At 45.7% G+C, this 17,535-nt stretch overlaps 1 protein-coding gene across 1 annotated transcript in view; it reads left to right on the top strand.

Moving 5' to 3' along the window:
- Positions 1-1,994: 1,994 nt before the first annotated feature.
- The window catches only part of SLC25A26 (solute carrier family 25 member 26), a 173,556-nt gene continuing 158,015 nt past the window's right edge, over positions 1,995-17,535 (top strand). Inside the window, exons 1-3 of the mRNA XM_088473382.1 lie at positions 1,995-2,132; positions 8,834-8,990; positions 13,601-13,710. Of these exons, the coding sequence (XP_088329508.1) occupies positions 2,100-2,132; positions 8,834-8,990; positions 13,601-13,710 (300 nt within the window). The 5' untranslated portion in view covers positions 1,995-2,099. The remainder of the gene's footprint in view (positions 2,133-8,833; positions 8,991-13,600; positions 13,711-17,535) is intronic.

The raw sequence follows: 17,535 nt of genomic DNA, 5'->3' as shown, positions 1-17,535 counted from the left end.
GGTCTCAGGCTACATGAAGGACAAAGTCAACACAATGACAACCCCAGGAAGAGTGTATACCAATCCTCATATCAGGGGTGGGCACCTTCACAGCTACCCCAATCCCCCTGATTTACGTGAATCTGCAGGCGCTTGAAAGGATGGTGCTAAGGACAGATTGGGGATCTCTTTGTTGACAGGACTGGAGGTTACGGCTTTAACTGGGCTGTCAGGATTCTACAACGCTACATGGACAGGAAGAAACTGCACAAAACCTACCTCCCCAAAAGGGTCTGATCACTTTCTTTACCCGCCAAAAGCGTGTGTGCACCCAGGCTTCTGTGTGTGGACCCACAGGGTTTTCTTTAAAAAAAAAAAAAAAAAAAACATGTTCATTAAGGGGTCTATTTACTAAGCTGTGTTAGGAGATAGAGTGAAAGGGGATAAGGTACCAGCCAATCAGCTCTTCACTGCCATTTTTCAAACACAGCCTGTGACATGGCAGTTTGGAGCTGATTGGCTGGTGCCTTACCTCCGTTCACTTTATCTCCTATCACAGCTTAGTAAATAGACCCCTAATTTAGTTTGGAGATGTTAAGTTATTGAGTAAAGACTTCCTTGTTTACAACATTTTGTATAAATACTTGGTTGTCTTGCTTTAGCATGCCCTGTTTGTTAATTGGTAAAAAGAAAATGTCTGTAGAAAGGAAATAGCTAGAAATATGTTGCCCTACAGGGTTTTCTTTAAATAAACCATACTTTGTATATTTGCTAAAGCTTTTGCTTTTTGGATAGGTTGCTTCCCCCCATACTGTGATGAATAGATGTTCTTACTCTGCATACACGCTGCAGAGCAGCGGTGTATGCTCCCCCCCCACTGTGGGACACTGCGGCCCGTTGGTGGGACAGCGGGACAGTCCCAAAAAAACGGGACTGTCCCGATGAATGCGGGACAGTTGGGAGGTATGCATATTAGCTTACTTACCGACATTTGGCCAGCCCCCTCCGGGAGGGAGCTACCAGGTCAGTGCAACAGGGCGGGTGTGGGCGGTTTAGGCAGGAGGAGCCCCAGGTTATAGGCCCGGGGGTGACTAGTGTTAGGGATCCTGGGCCTGTGATTCAACTAAAAGAACTGTATTGCTGTTTGGAAGACTCTGTGTACCAGCCTATAACATCTTGCCTGTGAACACTGCACTGTCCTGTGTACCTGCCTGTGGTGAGGAAATAAAGCTTCTGTTGTATTACATCCGGTCTATGTGATTCTTGTCACATTTGGCACCCAACGTGGGGCCTTGCTGGATACTACTAAGCAGCAAGAGCGCGGATACAGTGACCGTTAAGTGTCATGAAGAACTACAGTAGGACAAAGTGCATATTAATTATGGACATTTACAGAGACTGTCATTACAGCATATAACTCTAGGCATGTTCATGCAATTCCATTTTTATCGATGCACGGACAGCACTAACAATTTTCCAAATTGTGTCATAAACGTAATAATTACTTCCATTTAATTAGTTATGTTTAATAGACCGACCATGCATATTATCCGACACATATGAAATGGCCAATGCAGGGTGTGCCAGCTGTTGTTACTAGTTATTTCAGCTAACAAAATCATTTCAATAACTGGCGCTTATAATGATCTGTAAATATAAAAAAAATAAAAGTGGAACTACAAAGAGCCTGGAGGAAGCACTGATATGTGCCAGCAGTTGATTGCAATCTGGCCAGCAAGCCTGGGAATATCAGGTGTCAGAGTCTGCTGAATAGTGTGCAGTGTACAGGGCTATAGGATGCTGACAATCCTTGGCAGAATTAAACCATAGTGAATCAGAGGCGTCGGCTTCACCAAAATGGCGGCAGCAATGAAGACAGAAATGTAGTCATAGTTTCCCTTTGCACTGAAAGGAGCTTGACAGCAGAGAGGACAAGCAGCGAATAACCCTGCGTTATGTAACGTCAATGTCGGCCCACCAGGCCGTGCTCGCCGAGGGATGAGTCTGTTGTCCCCGCACTATAGGTCACCCTGTGTTGATACTTGTTTCAGACATGTGAGCAGCAGCAGTGTATGGACTGATGTGCAGGAGGAGGAAGAGTCCCTGCAGCTGGCTGACACATGGAGAGGAGAGACTTCCTCACTTCCCTGCTGGTAAGCACAGCAGGCAGCTGTCACTGCGGGATAGGGAGCTGGAGGGTATGCTGGGACTTGTAGTGTCAGCACAGCTGTAGAGCTGCAGGGTTGCTCATCTCTGGAGTATGAAGTCCGGGGAGCAGTCAGTCAGTGCCAGGGGGAGAAAAAAAAATCGCTGTAACAGTATTTATAGCAAATATAGGGGTCTATTTACTAAGCCGTGTATGGAGATAAAGTCCCAACCAATCAGCTCCTAACTGCCATGTCACAGGCTGTGTTTGAATAATGACAGGAGCTGATTGGCTGGGACTTTATCTCCATCCAAGGCTTAGTAAATAGAGCCCATAGACCTTATGGAGTTGATTCAATTGGGGGACAGGCGATGCCCACTATGTAACATTGTAATGGCATGGACACAGCTCCACCTTTCAGCACTACTAATTAGCCTGATTTCCCCCTTAAACTGCACACTTTAGTTTGGAGACCCGCAGGGGTGCGTGTATTAAAAAATGGGTTTTAACAGCTGACCTATGGGCCGTATGTTTGTGCGTTGGATTGCCGTCATAGCACGTAATTGAATAGACCCTTATTTGGTCACATAATGGGGGAAAAAATACTTTTCAATAGTTACTTTCACCCAGTTAGTGGAACGCCAAATATTTACACCGAAATTCAATCACCTGCTGTTGTACTCCAGAGTACGATACCTAATGCCAGTTCTTTATACAAGTGCTTATATGTTCCAGTAATACCGCTTTTATACCTAAATTCCGGGTCTAAATTCAATCATTCAATCACCTACTGTTATACTCCAGCGTACGATACCTAATACCAGGTCTTTATACAAGTGCTTATATGTTCCAGTAATACCGCTTTTATACCTGAATTCCGGGTCTGATCCGGAGGTTGGAACAGGGTTCCAAACCGGATTAGACCCGGAATTTAGCCGGCGCCGACCCAGGACATTCCCGAGTCGGTGCTGTTACATCGGAGCCGAGTCTGCAGTGACCCTGCTCTTCCGTTGTGGAAGTGGACGCTTGGAGATTATGTCATCTCAAAGAGCCACTGAAGCCATCGTGACCTGGATCGCGCCGTTTACACTGCAGGGTTTCACGGGTCATTCCAGTGTTATACCCTGCAAGTTACCTGGGTTGGATCGCCGGGTCACTCGACCCAGGAATCTAACCCTGTCCCCTTTTACTCCAAGGAGCTACCTTGGTTAACCCTGGTTTTAGCTCTGGTGTAAAAGGGGTATATGAAAGGTGAACTTAAAAAAAATAAATAAAATTAAATATATATATTTATGTTGTCTTCCTGGCAACTAGATCTGATTGAATCTGTCTCCAGCGCATTACACTTGTGTCACACAAAATGTTTGATGTGGGCTTAAAGCAGACAGAGAGTACTTTAAAAAATAAAATAAAATAATAAAAATATATATATATATATATGCACACGTTGAGTATACCATATCCAAATATTACGAAATACGGAACATTTTCAGCATGACTGAGATAGTGACATCTTTGCTTTCTGATGGTTCAATGTACACAAACTTTGTTTGATGCACAAAATTATTAAAGGTATTGTATAAAATGACCTTCAGGCTGTGTGTATATGAAACATAAATGCATTCTGTGTTTAGACTCGGATCCCATCCCCTATTGTATGCATATATTCCAAAATACGGAAAAATCTATTTTCCAAAATACTTCTGTTCCCAAGCATTTTGGATTTGGGAGAGTCTGTATATCTTCTGAAAAAAAAAACTATGTGCATCACCACGCTACCCAGAAGCCCAGCCAGTATCCTAGCAACCATCACAAACTGCTCAGATAGTAAAAAGACTAAAGAACACATAAATACTGTACATTGCAGTAACACATCAAAAAGTTATATGACATAATAAAGAAATTAGGGAAAAGTGACCTATAAGTATTTCAGTTTATACAACTTTCGTCAGGGACGTAATATGGGATGTAGTCACCATCTCAGCGCAGACAATGCAGGCGGACTGAATCCTTGTGCCGGAATCCGGACAGCAGTCATAATTCCTATGACTGTGATCCAGACAGTGAGTATTCGGGTTAGGCACTAGGGGGAGGGCTAGGGATAGCCTGCGGAGGGGGTGGTTAGGGTTAGGCTCTGGGAATGGTGGGTTAGGGGTAGGTTTAGGGGAAGTGTTAATATACTTCTCTACAAGCATCGGGATGTCCACCGCTGGGATTACACTGCCGGGATTCTGACCAGCATTATTAGCGCCGGGATCGCTTACCACCCCCCCCCCCGAAATATATAATACTTTACTTAATATTTTTATATTTTATACTATTTATTTTTACTTTTTCATGCTAGAGTCTGATTGATCTTCCTTGCGCAGTAACTTTATTAGATCCGGTTCTATGTAAACCTAATAGCAGCGTGCATTCTATTTACTGAAGACTTTAGAAAACACAAATCTGGCGCATCAAAAAAATATATAAAATCATACAATTAATTATACAAGTCAATGCACATTCTTTAGTGAAATGGTATTCTTCTTATTCCCCCTTTTATAATGTACTCATAGACCGTGATGAGACTGCAGACATGCAGAAATAAGTGACGTATATATATAGGGGCTTTCTTTACGTTGTTCAGATACTCTGCATAGGAGAAATTTTCCATCCAGTGATACATATCCTCAACCATGGGAGAAAAAAAAGCAGTACAAAGCACTAATCTAATCTAGTGCATTATATAACTTTGAATGATTCTTAACACAATATTAAAACACGACGAGAACATAAATATTGAGCAGCATGAGACAAAACAAATGTTTTTCTTCCACAATTAATGAGTTGTTGCTCCTACCAGAAACAGCTTCCACATAAGCACATCATTAAATCAGATCTTGGTTCTTTTGCATAATGTGATGCCCGGATCTCCCACTGTGTGCACGCTTTCCGTATTGACGCTATATGGTAGTAGGATTGTTTGCAGAGATACACATGACCCGACGCGTTTCATGGCTCCTCTTGGATTTTTTTTAAATCTTGAGTCAGATTTCAAAGGAGGATTGAAACATGTCAGAGATAGCATATGTATGTACAAGCTGTGTTTGCAACTCTTAATACTTCGTCATGGTTTCCGGAAAAGTCTGGATATGATTGATCGCTCCACTGATTACATTGTTATGATAAGTTACACTTTTAATTTTCATTTTCTTTTATATTGTTTTGGTTTGTGGCGGTGAAAGTCATGCTTGCCTACTTTTCTAACCTGGTTTCCAGGAAACCTGGATGGAAGTTAGGAAAAGGCTAGGTGGACGGGACTTCATTGCGCAGTTTGCAGAAATAATCAAACCCTTATTTAGTGGTGGGTTTTCAAAGCTGCTGATTCCTAGGGTCCGGCATGACTTTATACGGCTATAATACTGAATGCAAAGCCATTGCATGTGATGTTATTGACGTTTTAAATACTGGAGACCAAACAACTGAAAATCTACTGCTTTGTACCAACACTTAGTAAATATAGCTTCTCCTCATCTCGGTACTCCCCAAGTGGCACTGGCGTGATAGTGCAAGTCATCGTAACCCTGCTGCCTGGCTTTTGCTGGTGTTGGCGGAGCTTGATGACATGGTTCAGATTTTATGCCCACCATTGGCTGCTCTATCGGTAAACCATGAGGTCTTGTCCTATTCTGGAATCTCTACAGCTCTCCATGAGCGTAGTTGACATGCAGTCCGTGCACTGCACTATTATATGTTTTTGTTTTTCTCATCTTGTTGCTGAATATCTCTGTGACCTAAGTACAAGTGACTGGACCTCTCCTCTTTAGGTCAAGTTGTAAAACCCAATTCAAACTTGTTTTACAACTTTTTTCACATTGTATTGAAAGGCTGCTGGAACCTTCGAGGCATCTGCTCCCATTCAGAGCTGTAAAAATAGTTTTTCAGATTGTTTTCTACGTTTCTGCTGCTTCTTGTTTATTGTCACACTGACTAAATATTTAATGGCCGGAAGAACATTAAAGTTATAGACCAAGAGAACAAGTAAGAGATTAAATGATTACTTAATTAAAACTTCTAAGTAACACGAAGGAATCGGCATGTAATGCCGGCGGACTAAATACAGACGCTGGAAGCCCGAACCGTCAGGAACCCGACTGGGGCTGGTAAGTACCCTAACCCTTCTCCCACCAACCCTATCCCTCCCAAGAGTGTGCCTAACCCCAATCTTCCCCCCAGGGACGCCTAACCTTAACCCCCCCTTCCCCTAGCCTTACCCTAACCCTAAATACAGACGCCTATCTTTAGCCAGACGCCGAAATCCAGACGCCATCATCCTGAACGAAGGTAAGCGGGGTCTGTTTGCTGTTAGCCGTGGGGAGGGGGAGGGTTAGTTTTAGGCACCCCCTGGGGGACATAGGGTTAGGCACCCCCGGGGATGCCTAAAACTAACCCTCCTCCACCCGTGACTAACAGCGAACAGACCCCGCTTACCTTCGTTCCGGATGCTGGGCGTCAGGATTTCGGCGTCTGGCTAAAGACAGGCGTCGGTGTTTAGACGCCTATCTTTAGTACAGAGTCGGGATTCGGACGCCGGTAAATATACTGCATCCCAACAAGAGTGCCCCTAGCAAAGATTCTTATTTTCGTCCCCCCTTTTTGGTAACCATGGGGTATAATTACTAAAGTGAGAGTTTTTAGAAGTGATGTTGCCCATAGCAACCAATCCAATTCTACTTAACAGTTAACTAGTACCATCAAGAAGATAATAGCTAGAATGTGATTGGTTGTTATGGGCAACATATCCACTTCTAAAAACTCTCACTTTAGTAAATATACCCCCATGTGTGATACAAAAGATCGACAATAAAAGAGGTTGACAATCATTTGGCCGACATGACAAAAGGTAGACAGTTCAAAAGGTCGACAGGTTCAAATGGTTAACACAGAAATGGTCGACTTTTTTTTTTTTTTTCTAACTCCAATCTTTACCTTTGTCCTAATTTTAACCCTCCCCTTGGTGCCTAAACCTAATCGTCCCTTCTGCAGCCTACCCTAACCACTGGTGAGTGCCTAACCCTTAAAAATCATGTCGATCATGTAAGTGTCAACCTTTTTTGCACATGTTGACCTTTTTGTACCTGTTGACCAAATGATTGTCGACCTTTTCACTGTTGACCTTTTGTGTGGAGCCCTCGGTAACATATAGTAACTATGCATGTTGCTGCTGTGGTAGTTACAGCATTGGGGGTCACTGGGCTACAACATTCTGACAGTATTGCAAATGTCTTAAGAGCTGGTTCTGAGTCGCATGGATCTCTCTTCACAGACGTAAACGGCGTGATTTTGCATGCGCTGAAGAGACACAATTTGGCCGGATCTGTTTTCCTTGAAAGTGGGGCGTTTCGGGTGGTGAAATGGGCAAGGACAAGCGATGGCACGTAATCATCCTGGGAGTGTCATGGGAGCGAGGTGGGCGTGTATTATAGGCTGCGTGTGATTCTGAGTCCTGCGTACGGGGAAGAAACGCTTGTCTCTGACGGATCGCCGGCACCTAGAATGGGGCTGGTACACGTGCAGATACTAATGATGATGCTTGCGACTGCCTGCATAAAATCAATGGCAGCGCGGGTTCCTGCTTGCACGTGCATGAGCCCCCGCATTAGTTGAACATATACTCTCATTGGCTTCCGCTGCTACCCGAAACTACAGCCAGTCTCCATGTGACTCAGAATCCGCCCCTTAGTGGCGGTGCAGCCTGCTGGATCGCTGCATGCATGTGGGAAGGCTATAGTGATTTGTTGCCCCACTGCTACTAAACATCAGGTTTACAGAAGTTTTGCTATTACTGAGTGGTACAAATTAAGAAATGTGGCTGCTGAACCCCCCCTCCCCCAATTTGCTGGTAATGTGAGGCGTTACCTTCTGTCTTCCCCCCTATCTTGTCATTTTTAGGGATGAGTGGTTCAGTTTTAGCTCTGATCATCCCGCCAAGTTCGGATCTGTGAACGAGGCAAAAATAATCTTTCACGGACATATCGGCACAGATGTCCGAGAAAGATGACGTTTTATTCACATAAGATGATGTTTTGCCTCGTTCTGCCTCATTCTGAGATCTGAGCTTGGCGGGAAAATCAGAGCCAAAGCCGCACCGCCCATCTCTAGTCATTTTTACTAATGCCACGTTGCTCTGTGTCTCACTTGCTATTTGCTGCATTTGCAGTTGTGCCTTTTTTTGGGGGCCTCATTCTGTAGCTGCATTTCACAGTTAATATTCCAATTACTATGTTATGTTGCTTCCTATTTGTGCAGTTGTATTTTACTTTGCTGTGAATTAATCCCTATATTACAATAAAGAAAAATTCTAAACCCTATAAACTACTGTATTTGACATTTTATGTGACCTAGTTACTTACCTGAGTGCACGCTACACTTCGGTTATCAGCCTTTGTAACCACTGTACTGGTCAGTAAACTTTTGAAGGGCAAAGTACTATATATGCAGTGTGATGTATAACTGCACGGACAGACTTGTAGGAATGCCTCAGTTATCCCGTACAGCACAGTATTTGTATTCTTATTATCCTTTATATGGTGCCACAAAGGTTCCGCAGCGCCTTACGCAGTACACTGCTTTCTCACTGATGTTTGGTCAGGGCCCAGTGGCTTTGTTTCTGTCTTTAGGTTGATGATACATTTCATACTCAGAGTCCCCTGTCTTGTCTTCCAGGCTGGCGGGACAGCGGGCATGTGTGTGGACCTGATCTTATTCCCTCTTGACACCTTCAAAACCAGACTGCAAAGCCCTGAGGGATTTTCCAAATCCGGTGGTTTCCGAGGCATCTATGCCGGCGTTCCTTCCACTGCTATCGGATCCTTTCCAAATGGTAAAATCATCACTTTCATATTCTTTCCTTGTTATAAATGTGTCAGTCAGTCAGATGTCAGTGAGTCGCACATCTGTGCTGGTTTCTGGATTCTTATCCTATCAGCTAGTACTAGCACTACCAGAGGCAGGGACCAGAGTCTAATGGGGATGTAGTCTTAATGTTGACAGTTACTATGTCGTCATGCATAATGTCGGACGTTCTTGATGTCAGCAATGTTACAATGTCGGCATCTGCAGAACGTCAGCATGGGAAATGCAGAAATTCTGCCGGGCCGACAGTTAGGCTACGGGAGGGGAAGGCTAGGCACTAGGGGAAGGGATACGGTTAGCTGCTGGTTGGGAGGGTTAGGCACTAGGGCGAGGGTAATGGTTAGGCTATGGGAGGGGAAGGCTAGGCACTAGGGGAAGGGATACGGTTAGCTGCTGGTTGGGAGGGTTAGGCACTAGGGCGAGGGTTATGGTTAGGCTATGGGAGGGGAGGGCTAGGCACTAGGGGAAGGGATACGGTTAGCTGCTGGTTGGGAGGTTTAGGCACTAGGGTGAGGGTTATGATTAGGCTATGGGAGGGGAGGGCTAGGCACTAGGGGAAGGGATATGGTTAGCTGCATGTTGGAAGGGTTAGGCACTAGAACGAGGGTTATGGTTAGGCTACGGGAGGGGAGGGTTAGGCACTAGGGGAAGGGTTAGGCTCCGGGAGAGGAGGGTTCGGCTATGGGAGGGGAGTGATAGGCACTAGGGGGAGAGTTAGAGTTGGGCTGTGGGAGTGGTGGTTACGGTTAGGCACTAGGCTGAGGGTTAGGGTTAGGCACTAGGAGAAGGGTTAGGGTTAGGCTATGGGAGGGGAGGTTAGGGATAGGCACTAGGAATAGGGTAGGCTACGGGGGGTAAGGGTTAGCCATACTTACTGCTAGAAGCGATGTAGGATCCTGATGCCACCACCGGACCCGGAAGACACTGTTGAAGCCAAGCACCGGATGCTCCAGACCAGGTAAGTCACCACTAGTCCACCAGGGACATTTTGTTCGACATTCTAATCATGTTGACATTTCAGCAGTGTCGACATGATGAATGTCCACAAATATATCACACCCATTTAACGCACAAGTGGTATTCACCAGGGACTTCCACAATGAGGTATGGTTGTTGCTGTGCTTGTTGCGCTGGTGAGAGATAACACTGGGAGAAGTCAGCACGCTAAGGAAATAGGGGGATTGCTGTAGCCACAGATGAATAGCTGATGAGAGAGACAGACAAGGCTGAGCTCTATACTGAATGGTCTCAGAAGCCACATAGTTACAGTAAGTAGAGCACAATCAACAGGAAGTCGAAGATCATACACCGGAGGTCTTTTAAGCCACAGGGATACCCCGGAAAACAGACATTGGAAAGCCAAGGGTTATACACTGGAGGTGTCGTAAGCCACGGGGATATCAAAGAGGATACTGTAGTCATTGGAAAGCCAGGGGTCATAGATTGGGGGTATTAAGAACTGCGGAAGCCGTCAGGAAGTAATTGGAAAGTGAGGAAGAAGAGCGTCATTGCTTTCCACCACAAAGGTGCCGTCACGTGTGTATATAAAGGGTTAATGCTGCTCCCACTTTATATACCAGTCTGTTTCTGGCATGACTCCAAATCACTAAATATACACCTTCAATTTAATACTCCACGTTTCTAGCAAACTTAGGGCCGGATTCAGCAGCGGAAGCAAATGCAATCGCCTACGGATCACAGTTGCTAAAATAGGCTAATGCCCGCCAAAGCACTGCCGACATAGACGCCCACTGCTGCCATTCCGTCCAAAGCCACTTTTCTGCGTAAAACATCGACGTACATCGGCCAGTCACGCAGCATTTCCAACAGGTCTAACCAGCTGCAGACACTGCAAGTCTCTCTGTACGCTGAAAGCGCACATGCTACATATGCACTAGCGGTGGCTAATTTATGCACGCCCGTTCCAACGGATAAACACAACTGCTCTTTTCCAACAACCCCCCCTTGTCACCACCCCATATGCTGGCAGCCTGTCACTTACTTTGCTGTGCATTCCTCTGTGCGTCCGTAATCGCTGCACATGCACGGTGCAGCTTATACACATGTGCAATCAATGCCAAATAGTCGCCATTGCGCCCGCTACTGAATCCGGTCCTTAGAACAAAGGGGTCTTTGGGCACATTTAGATCCTTAGCTGGAGATATCAGATGGAGTAAGTACATCAGCCAAATTCCTCCATTTGCAGATTTCAGAAAGTAAGAAAGATAAGCACAATAGTGTACACCAGGTGATAAAGGGATCGGTATGAATGACCGCCAGACGTGAGGCCGTCGGTTGAAATCCCATAGCCGGCAGCCCGAACAGCTCAGATCCCGACAGGGCAGGTAAGTACGCTACCCCTATACCCCTACCCCTATCCCCCCCTACCCCTAATCTCTTACCCTAGTGCCTAACCCTAACCTCCTCCCAGTGGGTCCCTAAACCTAACCGCTCACCGCTCCCTGACCCTAACCTCCCGCCGGGGGTGCCTAACCCCCCCTCCCCTATCCTAACCCTCCCGGGGGGTTGGCTAAACCTAAGTCCTCCTGGGAGTCCCTAAACCTAACCCTCCCCCCCCCCCCCCCTCCTGTGGCCATCTGCTTGCGACGCCTGGCTTACTTTCGTTCACTATGCCGGGCGACGGGATTTCGGCGGATGGATAATGATAGGCGTCGGGATTTCGACACCTGTCATTACTCCCATGCCGGGATCCCACAGTCGGGAAGCCGGCTACCGTCATTTCGACCGCCGGCTTCTTGACTACATACCGTGTGAAATCATAACCCGGTGGTTCCCAAACTGGGTGCCTCAGAGCACTTGCAGGGGTGCCTTGGGTTGGAGATCTAGTACCAAATAAACTTATATTTAGTCAGTGTGATAGGCAAAACCACTGCTAATGACTGCCAATCAAAAAAATATGTGGACAAAAAGAAGCACAGCCCTGTCAACCACCACATAAATGTACCTACGGGTGACATATAAGCACAATTTATTTCATTTCATTTTTGCTGAATTTCTTAATGAGAAACTTTTTGGCCCAGGTGTTCCGTGGAAAAAATTCTAATACTCTAGGGCACCGTGATTCGATAAAGTTTGGGAACCACTGTGATAACCAAAAGCTATTACCTAATATTGGCAAAAGGGACACTGTGGATAATCTTACACCGATGTCTGCTGGTTGAACAATGAAACTATGGTGCGATGTTTGGTCCGACTAAAGGATTTCTTCTCGCGCCCTCCTGAGGGTGCAAGGAGAAATCCTACTAAAGTTCCGGCTGCGTGGCTGTTACAGCCTCGCGCCCGGCACTTTAGTTGGAGAATGCCGGTTCTTGCTGCTAAACACCCAGGCTACTCGCGAGAACTGGCATTCTCTGACTTAACATGGCGCTGAATTGAATAGCTCTAGGAGCTCCCTCCCTGTGCTATTCAGCATCGCTCTGATATGAATCGCGGCCTTTGGACCTCAGTACATGCACATTTTTCACAGATCTATCTGTTGGCGGATTTCTATTGTTTTTGGGCACACGTAAGTAATGGGCACCTGATGGGCGATATTCAGTTTTTCTTGCCATTGGGTGTGAGTGCTACGCGCCCATTATTTCTGCTCACATTCGCCTGATGTGGCGAGCAGAAACCCGCCCAAAGGTGGGCTTTTGCGCGCCCAGTAGTTAGCTGCTTTATGCGGGCGCAACATACACGATAAGGAATGGGCTGCCCATCAGCAAAGCAATTGAATATCGCCCATTGGGTGCCCAAAAACCCTCTCTTCTCTCTCCTCTCTTCCGTCTCTCCTCTCTGCGCGCGCGCTCTCTCTCTCCACGCGCTCTCTCTCCTTTTTCTCCTCTCTCTTTTCCCACTGTTTGTTAGAGAACACAAGCACTCTCCGGGAACCATGGCTGTTATGATCGTCCAAAGTGCAAATTGTTCAGAATACTGCTGAGGGGTGTGATATGTATTACCGCCGGCCGCATTCAAATCCCGACAGCGTCTGCCCGACACAGGAGGAAATCCTGATCGTCCCTAGGTAAGTATTTACTAACCTAACCCCCCTAACCCTAACCCTCCTTAGGGGTGCCTAACCCTAACCTCCCCCCCTGCGCCTAAACCTAACCCCCCCCTTCCCCGCTGCCTAAACCTAAGTCCCCCAGGGGGGTGCCTAACCCTAACCCTCCCTCCCCCTACCTTCCGGGGGGGTGCCTAACCCTAAGTCCCCCCTGGGATCCCTAACCCCCCCCCCCCGCCCACGGCTGTCCGCTGCGGTGCCTGGCATCCGCTCTATCGCGATGTCTGGTGCCGGTCTCCAGACGTCGGGCAAATGACAGGCGTGTAGATTTAGACGCCTGTCATTCGTCCCTAGTCGGGATAAAGTAGTCTGGAAGCCGGCGGTCGGCATTTAGACCGTCGGGTTCCAGACTACATCCCCTGCTGGGTACAATAAGCGCCAGTTTCTATATTATTTCCTTTAGTGACCTGGAAAGTCCTTTTGTTTGTGCCTAATAGAGATGAGCAGCCTGTTTGTGTGACATTACTGTATATGCCTGTGTGTGTCAGCTCTCTCTTCCATTTGTTTCTTTTTAGCTGCTGCTTTTTTTGTGACGTATGAAACTGTGAAATGTCTTCTGCACTCCGAGTCCTCTACGTATACAGCACCTTTAGCTCACATGGGCGCCGCCTCTATGGGGGAAGTGGTAAGTAGACCGCCATAAATTCTCCTCTTCATTTACAAAAGTAAAAGTATCATTCTGGCATTTATTTATGTTTTTAAATCAAGTAATTTTTGTTGATTTTGTAATTGATGGCATCACAAATAACCATCATCCCCCTTCACCGTTCATTACCCGACTAACAAAATAAAAATAAATAATCGATATCATATCAAGCAGCAATATCCTGGCCAGAAAACTGCTGCATTCTGATGTGAGTGTGCACTCAGGGCCTCAATCAGATAGAATCGTAATTGCGATCGCAACTGCGAAATCACACGCAACGCAGCTGTGATAATCTGCTAATTCCTGCCACAGCTCTGCTGGCATAGAGATGCCCACTGCTGCTTTCTCATATGCTTTCAACCTCGCAAATCTGCGTATACATCGGTACCATCGAAGCACGTCGGCCAGTCACGCGGCATTTACACCAGGTCTGACCAGCCGCAGAAACTGCAAGTCTCGTCGCATGCAGTGAGTACTCAAACTGCATATGCCATCGCAGTGACTAATTTATGCACGGCCATGAAACAGCGTTCCAACAGACGGGCACGCTTGCGTTTCTCCGTCACCACCCCGTCACCCGCCCTGAACGCTGACAGCCTGTCACTCACTTTGCGATGGATTTCTTCGTGCATCCCTAATCACAATGCGATCGCTGCGCACGCGCAGTTCGGCTTGTATGCAAGCGCAATGGAAAACAATCGATCGACTGCTTGCGTAATCGCTATTGCGTACTGAATCGGGCCCTCCGTCATGAATTAGGAAATTGTGCAGGAGAGTATATCCGGCGCTGAGAAGGGCACTTCATAGACTATAACTTCATTGTTACACTTCTGCTGTGCAGATCTGGTCCCTTACTCTCCATAAATGGGAGCCGAGCAATATAGGACTGTTATAGGCAGTGTCAGCACATACGATAGAAGTGGTCAAGCGCCCTCTTACCCAACAAAAAATAGATAAACAATAATCAATTAATTTATTAGTTAGATTAATGGCATCATAGTACAACTCACTATTGTCATGGATAAACAAATTGTAAAAATAACGAGATCGTTTTCAGTATTTAAATTTAAAAATGAGGCTTAAGAAATAAGGCATAAAAGGAAAATAAAATTCTCACTTAAAATTGCGACGCGTTTCACAGCACCTGGCCCCTTCCTCAGGCTGTGTTGAATGTCAAATTGATGAAGGTCATGCAGTGCACTAGTCAAGTTAAAAGTGAATGCAGTCACACATGAACATCTAATCAGGTTCTACAGATGAAGCAGGCTTTATTGTAGCATTTAATTCTCATGACCAAGGGGGAGGTGTACAGTATCAAACCTTCAAAAAGGAAACTAATGGAGAAGTTGTCCATAGCAACTAACAACTTCTAGCTTTCATTTATCAAGTTAATTCTATGAGATGACAGCTAGAAGCTGTTTGGAAATTTGTCCACTTATTTCTTAAGAAGGATTGATACATTCCCCCTACCTTTAGAGATCAGTACCGCACTGCTGTGATGAGTACAGGGTACTTGCCGGATGTGATAAAGGTGAAGTCCGCGTCTGTTATGGCCAGAATGACCGGAACGCACATTATTGGGTACAGATACTCGAGTCTATAATTCTAGATGGCTGGGCGTGCATTTCGGAAAGAACTGGTCTGCTGGGAGAGGCCAAAGCCTCTTAAATCCCCTGCAGGGTTGGTTCATAGATGGCACTGTGCTATGATGTGTTTGGGATTGGTTAAGCTCCTTTATGAAAGATGGTTGGAAAAAATTGACAAGATCTAGTATGTTCATGGCACCTGCATCTGGCATGAGGTCCAGAGGAAGAGGATCACACAGCATTGAGGGATCTATGTACTAAGCCTTGGCTAGAGATAAAGTACCAATCAATCTGCTCCTAACTGTCTCTTTACAAGATATGTTTGGAAAACAACAGTTAGGAGCGGATTGGTTGGCACTTTATCTTTCTTCAAGGCTTAAGGTGCGTACACACTAGATGACATGTGTACGCAGCGATGAGACCGGCGACCCCCCTCCTGCCGGCGAGCTAACATATTAAGCGACCTGTACACACTAGACGATCCGGCACCCCCGACACGCTTTCCCCTGCAGCATCCCGCTGCATGGGGTCGTCAGCCGCAACGTCAGAATGGCCTGCATGTAGTCTACTGGGGCGTCCTAGTTGCACCACATTGTGAATTAGTTGCATTTTTTTTAAAAAAAAACCCTCAAAAAGACGGCCGGCGCTTGCAGAATCTCATGGGACCTGGAGCGCCAAAAGGGGCTTTTGAGCACGACTGCAGCAAAGATGTGTAAGGATACATCTGTATAGTGTTACATCATACAGCTTGACAGAATAATCATATATTGATAATAATTGCTATGGGTCAAGTGAATGACACCATTGGAATGCAACCTTAAGGGCAAGATGTGGGTTCAGTAAATGTTCTATTAAAATCAGTCAAAACTGTAGGTAGCGGGTCACGTATTGATTTTTAAAAATTTCCATTAGTTACATTTAGGGGTCTATTTACCAAAGTGCAGGTTAATAGAAGTGGAGATGTTGCCCATAGCAACCAATCAGATTCTACTTATCATTTAACTTGCACCTTCTAGAAGATAATAGCTTGATTCTGATTGGTTTCTATGGGCAACATCTCCCCTTCTGAAAACCCGCACTTTAGTCAATATACCCCTTAGAGTTTTCATCTGATGTGGACAGATATTATTGCCAGTCTTTTTAGTAATTGCAGTGCTTAACTTTTTTGTGTTTTTTCTTTTTGCTTAATAAAGTTTCTTTAAAACGTGCTAGTATTGGGGTCCGGGTCTACTCTGTTCTGGACTTGGGTTAAGTCAGGGTTTGGATGTGGTGCATCTGGTAGCCTTGCGGAGGTGTTTGTATGTGCTGCGATGGGATAGCTGTATCCTGCGTTAAACTGTCTCTTGCTAATTGAGCTAGTGCAAGGGATGCAGTGTGACTTGTTTCCTACGCATTTCGTTCTGCTATTGGCTGGACTTCATCAGGCATTGTGCGCGTCACGTTCTAGGTCTCCGATCGACTTTTATCTCCTGCACACTAGACACAATGGGAACTTGTATAATCGTCAAACGCAAAGCTCTCTAAAGGTGCATACACACTAGACGATATGCTCCCTGAGCGATATCGTCTAGTGTGTCCCCGGCAGGCTGTGCTCAATGTCGTTCATGACATTGAGCACAGCCGCTGAACGATATCATTAGCGATATCGTTCAGCGCCGGGCTCTCTCACCCATTCCCTGACATGCAGCAACCTGACGAGGTCGTCAGGTTGGCCTGCATGTCAGCCCGATGAACGAGGATGACGAACGACCCGCGGGAACGCGCGTCGTCGTCATCGTTCATCTTTTTTGTGTTAAAAATGGACGATAAAGTGGACGACTGAACGATAACGATATCGTTATCGTTCAGTCGTCCACTTTAATCGCCCAGTGTGTACGCACCATTAGTTGAATGACTTGTGTCCATATGATTTTTTTAAGTAATTCTGGGGATAACAACCTTGTTTATCATTGTAGAATATTTTATACTTCTATTAGATCTCTAGGGCAATAATCCTTTCCCATCTAACCTAGATCACATATGGCCTGCATAGACAATGGTGCATTTTACCTGGATAAAGAAATGAAGCTTTTGTGATGTGATCTCCACTTACCTAAGCGAGCCTGGGCTGAAAATACACATTATCGTACTAAACAGCTTCTTGTATCTAATAAATAAATATGTCATATGTATGATGTATGGAATTGGATGGAGAAATTGCTCTGGCACAGTTGTCTCC

The sequence above is a fragment of the Taudactylus pleione genome, unplaced genomic scaffold, assembly GCF_031769625.1.
Source record: "Taudactylus pleione unplaced genomic scaffold, aTauple2 ptg000135l, whole genome shotgun sequence".
Taxonomy (NCBI): domain Eukaryota; kingdom Metazoa; phylum Chordata; class Amphibia; order Anura; family Myobatrachidae; genus Taudactylus; species Taudactylus pleione.
Note: the sequence above shows the minus strand (reverse complement) of the source record. Positions and strands in the feature narration are given on the sequence as shown.